At 42.5% G+C, this 12,599-nt stretch overlaps 1 protein-coding gene across 13 annotated transcripts in view; it reads right to left on the bottom strand.

Annotated features, from left to right (window-relative positions):
* The window catches only part of SRPK2 (SRSF protein kinase 2), a 218,683-nt gene extending 207,235 nt beyond the window's left edge, over positions 1 to 11,448 (bottom strand). For 3 of the 13 annotated variants that reach the window (XM_074340601.1, XM_074340604.1, XM_074340606.1), the window contains exons 1-2: positions 11,295 to 11,447; positions 10,679 to 10,733 (exon numbers count right to left, since the gene is read on the bottom strand). In XM_074340601.1, the coding sequence (XP_074196702.1) occupies positions 10,679 to 10,733; positions 11,295 to 11,421 (182 nt within the window). In that variant the 5' untranslated portion in view covers positions 11,422 to 11,447. Of the gene's footprint in view, positions 1 to 10,678; positions 10,734 to 10,823; positions 11,025 to 11,294 lie in introns of those variants that run through there. The other 10 variants (XM_074340602.1, XM_074340605.1, XM_074340609.1 and 7 more) reach the window with 7 other exon arrangements.
* Between the last annotated feature and the right edge of the window lie 1,151 nt (positions 11,449 to 12,599).

Raw genomic sequence — 12,599 nt, 5'->3', positions numbered from 1 at the left:
AACTTGAAGCTGAACGGCACCCTCCACAACTAAGATGGAAAGGACAACAACTTGACTTGGAAAAAAAGTCCTGGAAGTACACACTGTTCCCCAATAAAGTCCTGTTCCCCTTCCCCAATAAAAAAAATTTAAAAAAATAAAAAAACCTGGGGTCCTACTATATTTCCAGCACAAAAACAAAATAAATCTCTTTAATCCTTAGTCACCAACACAAGTAATACTACCTGCCTATACTAGATGAGACAATGATAGGTGAATTCTTCATAAATTGTCAAGATTTGAAAAAAAAGAAAAAGAAAAATACCCCTGAAATACGAAGGGCATCAATGATTAACTAAACTAACAAATCTAATGAACTTTTCTCAAATCTCATTCTCCTTGGAATTATCTTTTACTTATCCTCTTAGAACTGATCTTTAGCTTCCTTTTATTATGCTCCAATAGGCATTTTCCAAGTTACAGGCCCCAGCCCTCTTCTCTCCATACTCTCTCTTGCCCTCAGTAGGCTGATCTTGCTTCCTAATTGTCCTCAAATGTGTACTCTAAATCCAAGCCTCCCACCTGCACACCAACTTCCTATAATGTATCTCCTTTTGAATACCTGTCATTTCAAACTGTATACCTAAAATAAAATCTCTTTCCCATCTCCAAACAAATTCTCCCAACTTTCTTATTCTTCATTAAGTGTAACATTTTCAGTCAAACTTTAATTCTGCTATTTTTTAATGCCTTTTCCTGTCCCTCTTCATATCCCATAATTAGCTAGTTCTAATCCTGTTACTCTTCTTTAAGAGAGCTTTCCAAAATTTGGGAGCCTTACCAGGGTCAGTCTGGGGCGGCTGGTTGGCCAGTTGGTTAGAGCATAACATATAACAACAAGCCAGTTCGATTCCCACCTGGGCCAGTGAGCTGTGCCTTCTACAACGAGATTAAAGACAATGACTTGACTTGGAGCTGAGCTGCGCCTTCCACAACTAGATTGAAAACGATGCCTTGACTTGGAGCTGATGGGTCCTGGAAAAACACAGTTCCCCAATATTCCCCAATGAAAATTTTTAAAAAAAAGGCGTTCAGTCTTTTACTCAATATTTCCATTTCTAGGACTCCACATAGTCTAAGAAAATCTGAAATGCAGACAAAGATATTCACTGAAGTATTACAATGCCAGCAAACTGGAAACATTTGTTTAGCAATAGACAAATGTTTAAGCAAATTAAAGTTAAGTAAATTAGACTGTTACAGTCACTAATAATTGGTTCTGAAATTTTTTCTAAGGACATTAAAAATGTTTATGACTAAATGTTAAACGAGAAAAGCAGAATACGAAATTATGTATGAGATAATTAAGTAAATAACAAACAACAGGGATAAAAAAGGACTAGAAGGAAATATACCAAAACATTAACAATATCCTCTCTGTATATCTTGCTGGATGATAAGAATGAGTCATTTTTGCTTTCTTTATATATTTCTGTAATTCCCAGAACATGGTACTTTTTTTTTTTTTTTAAAGATTTTATTGGTTGGGAACATACAGAGGGATAGTGGATGGGGGGAGGGGGGTTCACACAGTGTGAGGGATATAAATGATAAACGTCTAAGTTTTGCTTTGTCTTGTGCACCTGAAACTAATTAAAAAAATAAAATGATAAAAAAAAATAAAAAAAAATAAAATACTCAAAAAAAAAAAAAAAAAAAAAGATTTTATTGGGGAAGGGGAATAGGGCTTTATTGGGGAACAGTGTGTACTTCCAGGACTTTTTCCAAGTCAAGCTGTTCGCTCTTTCAATCTTAGTTGTGGAGGGCGCAGCTCAGCTCCAGGTCCAGTTGCCACTGTTAGTTGCAGGGGGCGGAGCCCACCATCCCTTGAGGGAGTCGAGGAATCGAACTGGCAACCTTCTGGTTCAGAGCCCATTGACCCTTGTGGGAATCAAACCAGCAGCCTTCAGCATTAGGAGCACGGAGCTCCAACCACCTGAGCCATTGGGCCGTCCAGGTACATATTTTTTAAATCAGAAAAAAAGTAATTTTTTTTAAATGTGTTTCCAATTCAAGACTTGTCAGATCTCCCTAAATTAATCTACAAATTCAATATCATCTCAAAACAAATGGCAAAAGAAACTGAGGGAGGAACTTGGAAATAGTATCCTAATAAATATGCAAAAATAGCCCAAAACAATCTGAAAACAAGAGAAATAAAGTGTGTATGGGGAGCATGGGAGAGTCCTTGCCCTAAAATTAAAATCTATTCAAAATTACAGCAATTTAAAAAAAAAAACTACAGCAATTCACACAACATGGAACCAGAGCAGGTACACAGACGTTCACATACTCACTACTCAAGAATACTCGTACAGTATGTGTAAACTGAGTTGGAACAACTGGATAAAATCATTTAGAAAAAAAACAAGACAGCAACAAAAGCTTAATTAATAACCACAGCCAATCTTTGCTGCATACTTACCACAAATCCACAACACTTGGGGACAGATGTTTGCAGATTCGCATTTTATTAGATATCCCAAAGATAATATGGAGCCTACGTCATGTATTCTTTAATTCTTCAGCAAAATCTGGGAGCATGTTTTTAAAAACACGCAACCGAAGTCACCTTCCTGCTGCCCAAAGCAAACCTGTGCCCTGATCCCATCCCTTCCTGTCATTTCCAGCTTTTCTTCCAAGTATCCCTTGCCAGTATTTCAACATCTCCTCTTTCTGCTCGCTACTTGTCATCTGCTTACATTTTCTGAAAAACAAAAAAAATTTTTTTCAAGAACAAACCACTCCCTCTCTACCTTGTCTCCTTTACACATACAAAGCTTATTCAACAAGTTTCTTTTAAAAAGAAAAAAACATATTTCGCTAACTCAGAAACCTGGGATCCATCCTGGACCCTTCTCACTCTCTTCCCACATTAAATTGGGAACTATAATAAATCCAGTGAGTTCAGCTCCCTCAATACCTATCAGTCTCTTGAAGGCTCCTGCAATCGCCTCCTAACGGTCCCCTGGGCTTCTAAGCTCTCCTCACAGCAGCGAGAGTCATCTTTCCTAAAAATGTCCGTCTGTGCCTCCTAACAGCTCCCCAGGCCCTTTTAGACTTCCTCAGGGCCTCACTCACTGCTCACCACACCCTGCACCCCACACTTACCTACCTGCTTGACATTCCAGGAATACAAACATGCCATTTTACACCTCCGCATGTTTATACCAACTACAGTGCTGCTTCTGCCTGCAAGGCCTTCAACTTGCCCCTTCTTATTTACTTGGGAAAGTATTATTGGCCTACAAGATCTAATTTAACAGAACTCTGTGAATCCACTAAAAACTATTGAATTGTACATGTTAAACAGATGAATTGGATGGTATGTAAATTATATTTCAATAAAACTGTCATAACTATAAGAAAAAAAGACTTTACACCCAACATATACATATATTTTCTAATGGGCAAAAGACAAAACAGGCACTTTAACAAAGTAGGAAATGCAGATGACCAATAAGCATATGAAAACACGTTTAACACCACCACTCAGGAAAATGCAAATTAAATCCACAATGAGGTATCCATATATACTCAGAAGAGCTAAAATTAAAAAGAAATACACCATCAAGTGTGGAAAGATGTGGAGCAACGGAAACTATCATACACTGTTGGTAGGGGTGAAAAGCAGTTCGATCAAAACTATTTGATTATCCAGCTGGGGAAAACACACCTTTGCAATGACCACTGACACTATGTATCCCCTGTGCTGTAACCTAGCAACTCCACTGCTCCAGCACATCTCCAGCAGAAAGGAGTGCAAATGTCCACAAAGGGACATGTACAAGAATGTTGACAGCTGTTTTATTCCTAATGACTAAAAACTGAAGCAAAAGAATACTCAACAGAAGAACAGATAAAAGTAAGTTGTGGTAGGGCCAGCCCAGTGGCTCAGGCAGTTAGAGCTCCATGCTCCTAACTCCGAAGGCTACCGGTTCAATTCCCACATGGGCCAGTGGGCTCTCAACTACAAGGTTGCAGGTTCAAGTCCTCGAGTCCCGCAAGGGATGGTGGGCTGTGCCCCCTGCAACTAGAAAAAATGGCAACTGGACCTGGAGCTGAGCTGCGCCCTCCACAACTAAGACTGAAAGGACAACAACTTGACTTGGAAAAAAGGCCTGGAAGTACACACTGTTCCCCCAATAAAGTCCTATTCCCCTTCCCCAATAAAATCTTTGAGAAAAAAAAAAGTAAATTGTGGTATATTCATTCTATGAAATACTACAAAGCAGTAACAATGGTGCCTGCAACAATGTGGGCAAATCTCACAGATATTATATTGAGTGAAAGAAGTCAGACACAAGAGTATATATAATCTATGATTTCAGTAAGTTCAAGCATAGGCAAATTTTATCAATAATGATAGGTATCAGCAAAGTTGTTACCTCTGGGAGACCGGGTACCGTCTGGGGAGAGGCTTAAGGAAACTTATAGGGTATTGGAAGGATCTGTATCTTGATCTGAGTGGTTATAATGGTATAAATACATGTAAAAATCAAGTTGTGCACTTAAGATTAGTCACTGCACTTTCCTAATTTACTATATGCACACGCATGTACATATGCTATAACTAAAATTTTTTAAAACTAAGGAAAATATACAAATGTAGACTATAATTAACAGTACTGTATTATACACTTGGAAGTTAACAGAGTAGAGCTTACATGTCATCACTATAAAAAAAGACAATTATGTGAGAGGAAGGAGGTGGTAACTAACCTTATTGTGGTAATTATTTCACAATATATGCATGTACCAAATCATTACGTTGTACACCTTAAACTTACATTTCATATGGCAATAATATCTCAATAAAGCTGAGAAAAATATGCGCAGATAAAAGGATAATATACCAAGTATATACGTGTATATATATACATACATACATATATAGTATACATACAGTATATACCATAATAATTCAGTGTTTTAAAAAAAACATGCGCAAAAGGCAAATACACCAAAATAACTGGTAGAGCTACCATTGATGTTTATTTCTTTAAATTGTTCTGTCATCTGAATTTTCTACCATGCCCATATTACTTACATCATTTAAAAAAAAAAGCTATGTCTTTAAAATAACAATAATGCTAAAATCAAACAAGGTCTCTTCCTAAAGCATTCCCTTCCCAACCAAAGCACCAATGTACCAAACCTTACTGTGCTCATCAATCACACTGTCCTGCAGGCATCTGCTGACCAGTCCCTCCTACTTTCCAGTTAGTACTGGGCTTGCTTTATCTTAGTCTTCCTAACATCCAACACACTGCCTAGCACCACCATGTTTCCCCGAACATAAGACCTAGCCGGACAATCAGCTCTAATGTATCTTTTGGAGCAAAAATTACTATAAGACCCGGTCTTATAGTAACTTTATTGGAGCAAAAATTATAGTAAAATAAGACCGGGTCTTACAGTAATTTTTGCTCCAAAAGATGCATTAGAGCTGATTGTCCGGCTAGGTCTTATGTTTGAGGAAACACAGCAGCTATCTACTTCATGTGTGTTTGTTGCACTGAACTGTATTAATGGTAAGCACAAATGTTTGTTGACTAAACAAATGTGTAACAAAACAAGAAGTCAAAAATAAGTGATTATCTTCCATGGGAGGTATTCCAAAGTCATGGCTTGTGAGCTTGAGTTTATACTACAGGAAAGGAATGAGGCTTACCTACGATATAAACTTGTACCACAGCATTCCTAAATTGTCTCACCTGTGATTTACTGACCCAGTGCCACCAATCATATCCCCATCATTTTCTGCAGCAGTCAGAACCCATGAAACAAAAAACAGGTAAGTACAATAATAATCTACAGGATTGACCTACCAATAAGAGAACAAAGGATACAGTGCAGAATCCCATCATCAACAGCTCACACACAGATCACAAATATCGTGCAGAGAAAAAAAAAGAGACAGATAGGTACAGAGACACCAAGAGACCAAGTTGCAAACTTGCTAAAAAGTCAAACTACAAACCTAAGTCCTCCAGCAATCATACTCTTGGGTATTTATCCTACAAAAACAGAAATATGTTCACATAAAAGCCTGTACAAGAATGTCCAGCTGTTTTATTTGTCAGAATCAAAAACAAGAAACTTTCCAACTGTCCTCCAACAAGTGAATGAAGAAACAGTGGTACAGGTAACCCCATGTATAACACAGTTTCGCTCTAACACAGTTTGAGAATTCGAGAAATCCCCAAACAACATGGAGCATAAGAGCTTTTAACAGCAAAAAATACCTCATTCGAAATTAGGGAAATCCCTGAACAACACGGAACGTAATAAAGGCTTTTAAGAACAAAAGATATCTCATTTGAAATTTTTCATTCGAGCATGGATGTCGTATCAGATTTGACTGCAGAATTTTAAAATTTATTAGAATTTTAAATCCATTTCATTCGTGGAGTATTAAGTTTAGAGAATGAAGCCATCTTGTCTAAAAGAAAATGCTCTCGGTTAATCGTGCTTAGTGATGATGAAGAAAACATATTAGTATGTTATACTTTTGGTGAAAATCGCTTTAATAAAGATATTCCTCTTAATTATAAAAATATAGTAGTATGTTTTTTTAATTTTTGGAATCTAACCCCCTTTTTTGTACTAGTTCTTTGTTTTGTATAACACGGATTAACATAACACGGCTTTTTTCTTCTTTAGGAACCTAACAACTGTGTTATACGGAGGTTGCCTGTACATTCACACCATGAAATTCTATTCAGCAACAAGGAATGAGCTACTGGTACACCCAACAATACCGAGTTCATTAAGCTGAATGAAAAGTGAATCTCAAAAAGTTGCATACTGTATAATTCCATTTTATATAACATTCTCAAAGGAGCAAAATTTTGGTGGTGGAGAACAGATCAGTGCCTGCCAGAGGTCAGGAAGGTTTGATCATTAAAGGGTATCAAGACAGTTTGTGGTGATGAAACAGTTCTGCACCCTGATCATGGTAATCAGTACACTCATCTACACAAGTGGTAACATCTGACAGTGCATGTATGTGCGCGCGCTCACACACACACACACACACACACACACACACAGTGTATGTAAAAACTGGTGAAATCTTGAGTTAACAGTGTTGTGCCAATGTCAATTTCCTAGTTTTGACAATGTTCTATGGTTATGCAAGACATCACCACTGGGAGAAGCAGGATGAAGGGTACAAAGGGAACTCTACTCGCAACTTCTGATGAGTCACATTACTTGAAAATTTTAAAATTTTTTGTTAAAAAATAAATACATGGGTGGCCGTTGGCTCAGTGGTTGGGGCGCGGTGCTCATAACAAAAAGGTTGCCAGTTCAATTCCCGCTATGGGATGGTGGGCTTTACCCCCCTGCAACTAAAGACTGAAAACGGTGACTGGACTTGGAACTGAGCTGCGCCCTCCACAACTACCTATACTGAAGGACAACAACTTGACTTGGAGTTGATGGGCCCTGGAGAAACACACTGTCCCCCAATAATCCCCAATAAAAAATTTATTAAGGGTCCGCCCCGGTGGCTCAGGCGGTTAGAGCTCCATGCTCCTAACTCCGAAGGCTGCTGGTTCGATTCCCACATGGGCCAGTGGGCTCTCCACCACAAGGTTGCCAGTTCGATTCCTCGAGTCCGATTCTTTGAGTCCCGCAAGGGATGGTGGACAGTGCCCCCTGCAACTAAAATTGAACACGGCACCTTGAGCTGAGCTGCCGCTGAGCTCCCAGATGGCTCAGTTGGTTGGAGCGCGTCCTCTCAACCACTAGGTTGCCGGTTTCGACTCCCGCAAGGGATGGTGGTGGGCTGTGCCCCCTGCAACTAGCAACGGCAACTGGACCTGGAGCTGAGGTGTGCCCTCCACAACTAAAACTGAAAGGACAACAACTTGAAGCTGAATGGCACCCTCCACAACTAAGATTGAAAGAACAACAACCTGACTTGGAAAAAAGTCCTGTTCCCCTTCCCCAATAAAAAAAAATTTTTTTTTTTAAAAAGTAGCCTATCCAAACCGCCTCAATCCACAAAAGCTCACAGAATTGAACTGAACTAAAATGAATGAAGAGCCAGCTTGCACATACAAGTAGATAATGACAAAAGTAGATCATATCACATCAAGCCAGGTCCATGTAGTCACAAAGTAATTCAAGTTTGCCAATCATTATACTAATACAGTTTAAAATTTGACCTATTATACTTTTTCCTCCTCTAGAGAGAGAATCAAAAAGCAAAACACTGGGCATCAGGAGACCTGAACTCTGTTCTAAACTAAACTAATGTGTGACCTTAACCTGTCAGAGCTGCCTGTAAAATGAGTACCTCCGAGACTCCCAGTCTCCCCAAGTCCCTCTTCCACCACCTCTTCTCTCCAGCGTGCCACTCTTTGCACCCTAAACCAAGTCACCATGGTTTCCCAAGCACTATAATTGGCCAGCTCCCATTATGTACCTCTCCCATCCTCCACAATCCATTCACAATCCATCTTCTTTGGAATTGTCCCCAAACCCCCATAGAATGTAAGCTTCAGGAGTAGCTTTGTTCAGCTTGTTCAAAGCTCTATCCTAGGAAAGGCATGCAAATACTCGTTGAATACATGAATAAATAAATCATATCAAGCATTCCTTTAAAATAATACCTTGATTCAAAGGATTAAGTTAAAAATGACATTGTCTTAATCAAACACTTATGTAATTGGACCGATCTGCTCTTGCTAATTAATTACCTTGCAGACTAACCAGTTAATTTAGTCACTGGCTGGGGGGAGGGGAGATTTCCCTCAAAGCTTATCAAATACATACAACAGACAATAGAAGAAACTGACAGATTAATCTGAGTAAAAGTTGAATACTTGGATACACACTAATTCTTTATAAATATACCACATAAATCCAAACTGCAGCACACCAAAAAAAGGCTCTTAGCCATTAGGAAAGTCAAACCCTGAAATATGAAAATATGCAATACACATTAACTAAAACTGTTTTTCTGTATGTATGCATATATTTAACACACACATATGTATATATACATACACATATGTATACATGTATACACACACAGTCATTCCCCAAAACTGGGGGCAGGGTTTTTTCAATTCTTTTTTACGTTTCTGAACATAATGAGCAATGCGGAAATAAATGCTTTGAATTGAAAGTTGTGACTAAAACTCAAGATCCTAAACATTAGTTCGCCTTACCTATTGGCTAAACTTTCATCGTTCACCAAAGGAAATCCCATATTGAAGACTGATTTACTTGAAAGCTAGCATTAGTTTTAAAGCATCTAAAACTACCAAATATCCATTCAGTTTTAACCTCTTAAGAATCCAATATCGAATTTTTACCCATCAGTTCCTCAAGTTCTTAATTTAAGTATTTTTCCCACACTCTTAAGTTTTTTAAGGCATTAGGTGGATATCCACATTTTGTGAAATCCTGAACAAACTTTCAAATTATATTCCATTTAGAAGGAACAAAACTCCTGTCATAATAATGTCATGATATACATTAGCAATAACTTAGGCAGTTTGCATAGATACCAACAGGTATGAAATTCGCTAAGCGGAGACCAAGGCGACCAGGAAGGAAGAAAGTCTAGGAATGCTGAAGGGCAGCCCCCCCAAAGGAAACAAAAAGGAAATACTTGGTGATTTTATTAAAAGATCATGGACTGTCTGTCATCCTCATAGTACCAAAAATACCTTCCTTGCTCAAAAAGAAGAGCAAAGCCACAAATCTAGAAAGAGTAAAGATGTTGAACGCTGGCAGATGTTTTGTTTTGTTTTTAATTAAGAGAAAAAGGAAAAAGAGGTGGCGGCGCTCTGCAGTCTCGAAGCAGCTCTCCAGGAAAGGCTTCTCGGGAGCCGGCCGCTCCCACTACGGTCCGCAGCCAGGCTGGAGGTGGCCGGCGACTGGCACGTTTTAAATATCACCACCCTATTCATCAACTCGCGGCACAATGAGAGGCCGGGAAGCCGCGCCGGGGACCGCCCGCGCACACGCCCACCGGTCCAGCGCAGCAGTCACGTTCGGCCCAAGCACAAAGTTTCGAATACAAACCCAAGCGCCGAAATGCACAGGTCTCAGCGTTGAACTCGCGCCAGGAACACTCCCGGGGCGAACCTCTTGACAACTGGCTCGGGTTTTCAGCCGAGAGGCAAGGGCCGGGGAGGACGAGGATGCGACACACACTTTCACACACGCACTCTCTCGTACACTCGGCTCCTCCTCCTCTCGGGCCCCGGTGCCCAGGTGGGAGCAGGTAGGCAGCCTCAAGCCGCAGCCGGCGCCAGCGCCCCTCCGGGGAAGGGCCTGCGACCTCCGGGGACAGCTCGGCGCGCAGGGGACCGGGCGCACGCCCGGCACCTCCTCATCCGCCCGCCCCGACGGCCGCGGCGACTGGGGTCCCGGGGACTCGGGGATGGCCCGGGGATGCTCAACCCACCGGCCACGGGCTCGCGCGCGCCCCTCCCCCGCCCTCCGCCCCTCCCCCCGGGCCGCCCGCGGGGCGCGCAGAAGGCAAGCGCCCGCGTCCCTGGGAATCAGCCTGCCCGCTGGCCCTGGGGATCCGGGCAACTTCCCGGGCACAGTCGCGGGCTGCCCCCGACCGGCCGGGGGCGGGGATCCGGGTGCTAGCGCCGCGTGGACTCACTTTTTCGGATGTTTCTCTCTTTTCGGCCTCCGCTTTCGGGCCTGAATGGCCAGCACTGGGTGAAGAAGAGACATACATTAACGGTCGGGCAGGCCGGCCTGCGGGGCCGCGTGGCAGGGAAGAGGGGACGCCGTGGGCCACTCACCTTTCCGGGAGCTCATCCCGACGCGGCGGAAGGAGGGCGGGGGGGCTTTGCGACAGCGGCGGCGGCGGCGGCAGCGACGCGGGAGCGGAGCCGGGCTGCAGCCTCCACTCGCTCCGCCAGCCGGGAGGAGGCGGGAACCGCGCCTGCGCCGCCGCTGCTGCTGCCGCCGCCGCTCCCGCGGGGGACTCAGCAAGACCCGCCCCCGGCCAGACCCGCCCCGCCCCCCCACCCGGTGGGGTCCTGACCCCCGCGCCCGGTTCCTTCAGCGCGCCCCGCACCCACACGCCCGCCCCGCCGGTGCGGAAACGACCCCCCACGACCTCCGCCGCTCCCGCTCTCGGCCTCCCCGCCCCCTCCCGCGTCCGGGGCCTCCGCCTCTCGCGCCCCCGCGGCTGGCTCAGGCCTCCCGCCTCTCACCCGCACCCGGCCGCGCGACCCTCGTTATCCAGCCACAGCCTCAGTCTTACGCACCCCGCCCAGTGGCGCGGCCCGCCTGTCCATGTGCCCTTCCTTGGCCCGCGCCTCCGCGGGTCTCACACCACCGCTCTTCGCGCGGCCTCTTCTCTCCTTTGGCTCCTCTACATCCTTGCATCCCCATGAGCGCCGCTTCCTCCTCTCAGGCGAGTGTGGAAAGGTCACAGGACCAAGAGCTGGGCAACCTGGGTCCTTCGCTAGCTGTGTGACCTTGGAGAAGTCATCTTATCTCTCGCCTTTACCTACCCCCCAGGATTGCTTGACTTTAGTGAAGGAAAAGTTGCAAATCGCATGGAAAGTAGGATGGCGCTTTTTACACATTGATTCAAGCCCCGCTCAAAAAATACCATGTGTACGACTGTGTAACACAACAACCCTACCAAGCAGTTATTTTTTCCTTTTTACAGTGAGGAAACTGAGTCCTAAAGAGGTCAAACAGTTTACTTAGCAATGATTCAAATTTAGGCCTGGCTGATCCAAACTTTCTGCATATCATGCATGCTTCCTAATAAAGATGTGAATTAAGTTGATGGTGGGACAAAATAACTGCAATGTTTTCTTGTTTATTTAAATAATTATAATACTTTGAAAGATAACCCTGATCATTTACTCTCTCTTTGGTTACACAACGGTTCTTAACTGACCAAAGTAGCTAGCCTTTATTCTAAAGACGCTAAATCCAAGGAACAACAAGCGCTGCTTGGACTTCAAGAGCTCTTTACTTTCTCAACTTTTTCCCAAAAATATCAAACCTACAGAAAAGTTACGAGTAAAGTATAATGAGCACCCATATTAACCCTTATTCACCAATTTTTAACGTTTCACCACATTTACTTTACCTGTGTATATGTGTGTGGTGTGTATAGGGCTTTTATTTGGTTATTTTGTTTTTACTGAATCATTTGAGTTTTTTACAGACATCGTTATCCTTTACCCCTAAATATTTCAATAAATATCTACTAAGAATAAAGATATTCTCCTACATAATCAGAATTCCATTATCATTCCAAGAAAATTTAATATTAATACTATTATCTGTAATATATTGAAGCCATATTCAAATTCTCAAAATGTCCATTATAGCTCACTTTCCTCCCCACCCCCCCATCCAGGATACAATCAAGGATCAAGCATTGCGCTTAGTTGTCATGTATTTGTAAACTCCTTTAGTCTAGAGTAATCCCTGGTTTTTTGTTTTTTTCTGTTATAACATTGACTCTTTTGAAGAATCCAATTCCACTGTTTTGCAGAATGCTCCTCAGTTTGTTCTCTATTAGAGTCAAGTTAAATAATTGTATCAGG

This window comes from Rhinolophus sinicus, linkage group LG09, assembly GCF_036562045.2.
Source record: "Rhinolophus sinicus isolate RSC01 linkage group LG09, ASM3656204v1, whole genome shotgun sequence".
Classification (NCBI taxonomy): domain Eukaryota; kingdom Metazoa; phylum Chordata; class Mammalia; order Chiroptera; family Rhinolophidae; genus Rhinolophus; species Rhinolophus sinicus.
Note: the sequence above shows the minus strand (reverse complement) of the source record. Positions and strands in the feature narration are given on the sequence as shown.